At 42.0% G+C, this 2,500-nt stretch overlaps 1 protein-coding gene across 1 annotated transcript in view; it reads left to right on the forward strand.

The window, feature by feature from the left end:
* Window positions 1–2,351: 2,351 nt before the first annotated feature.
* The window catches only part of LOC307267727 (vasoactive intestinal polypeptide receptor 2-like), a gene marked incomplete at both ends in the record, with an annotated part of 30,444 nt that continues 30,295 nt past the window's right edge, over window positions 2,352–2,500 (forward strand). Inside the window, one exon of the mRNA XM_080050109.1 lies at window positions 2,352–2,402. Coding sequence (XP_079906235.1) covers window positions 2,352–2,402 — 51 coding nt within the window. The remainder of the gene's footprint in view (window positions 2,403–2,500) is intronic.

The raw sequence follows: 2,500 nt of genomic DNA on the forward strand, positions 1-2,500 counted from the left end.
GTGTCTGTATGTTTATCCGTGTCTCTCGCTCTTTTACGAGCCGTCGTTACATTTCTGTAAATACAGTTTGTAGGTCTAAACTTTAAGCTTTTAACTGGAGTACGTTTTTCTGTTTATATACAGCCCCGGGAAAAAAATTAAAGAGACCAGTCTGGATTTTTCTTCAATCTTCATCTCTACATGACTTGATAGAAATGCTCTCAATGACAAAAAAACATGTTGGAATTTGGTAGAAATGTTGTCAGTAGTTTATAGGATAAAACCAAAATGTTCATTCTACTCAAACATATGCCTATAAATAGTAAAACGAGAGACACTGAATATTTGGAGTGGTCTCTTCATTTTTTCCAGAGCTGTATATTGATTTGTAGCCAGTAGAAGCAGTTTGGATCTGGGAATCTTTATTTATTTATTCATTTATTTTTTAACTTTTATTTTAGTGGTTTTATGTTTTTTTTTTTTTACATATGGACAAAAAAAACAAACAAACAGAATAAGTAAACACATACAATACATACACAACCCCCAACCCCCTCTCCCCTCCCTCCTCTCCCTCTCTCCCCTCCCTCCTCTCCCTCTCCCCCCTCCCTCTCCCCTTCCCCCTCCCTCACATAAACAGACAAGGAATACAGAAAAAAAAGTGAAATTCCGTAGCTTTCTACAACACAAAATGCTCTTTATACTTCACAACATTAATCTGACAGTTTTAGTTCTTTACAAACGGAGATTCTTGCAGGTTTTTGTTGGACATGATTAATCCAATAAAACCAGTCGGACTATGTTAACAGTAAAACTCCTGCAAACCCCTCCTATGTATGCAAGTATTATCACCAGGGCCGCCCATAAGGGGTAGAAAGTGGGAAAGCTTTCTAGGGCCCAGTCACTTGGGGGGCCCATGGTCTTTGGAAGCCAAGAACCTAACTAAGCTAAACTTTATTTTTAGATTTTTAGATATTTATGTCCATATCTATTCAGAGTTGGGTGTTTACACAGAGCCGCGGCTCCGCTTACGGCCATTTAAAAACAGTAGAAAAGCAGAAATGTTCAAAATGTTTCAGATTGAGCACAGCGGAGTGTAACTGTTTCAAACATAATCCATCCTATAAACCCTTTGTGTGCCAAATGGTGACAAGATTGGGTTTTGATATTAAACATATTGGTTGGATTATATTTCCTGAGTCGTTCCTGCTCACGGAAAACACATGTAGGGTAAGGGGGCCCATTGACTGGAGGTTTCCAGGGGCCCAGCCATTTGTGTGGGCAGGCCTGATTATCACTATTAGTATGTTAGTAAAACTGGTCATTAAAGTTTTCACAGCTGTCCACCAGTAGAGGACTTACTATTACAACATGGCGGCCTCAGCACCCCAGTCCTATGTAGGCTCATTTTAAGGTCATAAAAACAACATTTTATTTTCAAGTGATTACACACTAATTAAAACATACTTATGGTTGTGAATATTATATTCCATTCATACGAAGTCTGTCCTGAAACACGCCAATTCATTCTACACACTGAAACTTTAATTTTAGGGTGACGGTTCGTTCTGCGTTCAGCCACACGGTGTCGCTGTTGTTCACATTACAAAAACACTCATGACGTTTATTCAGATCCGTGGGAGCGCGCACTGACTGATATATCCTGGGAGACGTCTGAAGTCTGACGTGACCGCGCACGCAGGCACTTGTTTGAAAGTGACCAGACCCACCGCATCACTGCAGCGAAGAGTCAGTCCTGTGTACAGTTACTACTAACACGAACCAGCTCGTGACAGCTCCGACCGCTAATGGTGATTTCATTCTGTACTTTTTGGCGGGAAAGAAACATCTAATCTTGTTATTTATTTTGTTATATGGACTCAGCGGAGCTTTGTACCTGCGCGTAAATTGTACCAAACCTGCCCAACAACCGGATCTACCTCCGTCCACTCTGAGGCATTTTTGCGCTTTGAAATTGAAGCTACACAGTTCACTGTTTTCTTTTTTTATTGATTTTTTTAAAGAACACAAACAGTTCACTTTTGGAGGAAGCTCGTGAGCGCACGTGTTTCCTGGTGAGGATGTCAGTGCGGTAAGCGCTCGCTGCTGCTGCTGCACACACACACACACACACACACACACACACACACACACACACACACACACACACACACACACACACACACACACACACACACACACACACACACACACACACACACACACACACACACACACACACACACACACACACACACACACACACACACACACACACGCGCGCGCACACACACACACACACACGCGCACACATACTGATGATCCATGGTCCAGGTGTCTCGTGTGTGGATGGATGAGACGTCCCCGGCACCATGTCCTTTACGCACCGGCTCGCGCTGCTCCTGCTCAGCCTCTTACACACGGTCAGTTTATTCTTGTTATTTTCTATTTCTTATTTTTCATTCTCTTATGTATTGACAGAAAATAATTATTTAAAGGGTCACTATGCAGTTTCAGAGGA

The sequence above is a fragment of the Ammodytes marinus genome, assembly GCF_949987685.1.
Source record: "Ammodytes marinus genome assembly, chromosome: 21".
Classification (NCBI taxonomy): domain Eukaryota; kingdom Metazoa; phylum Chordata; class Actinopteri; order Uranoscopiformes; family Ammodytidae; genus Ammodytes; species Ammodytes marinus.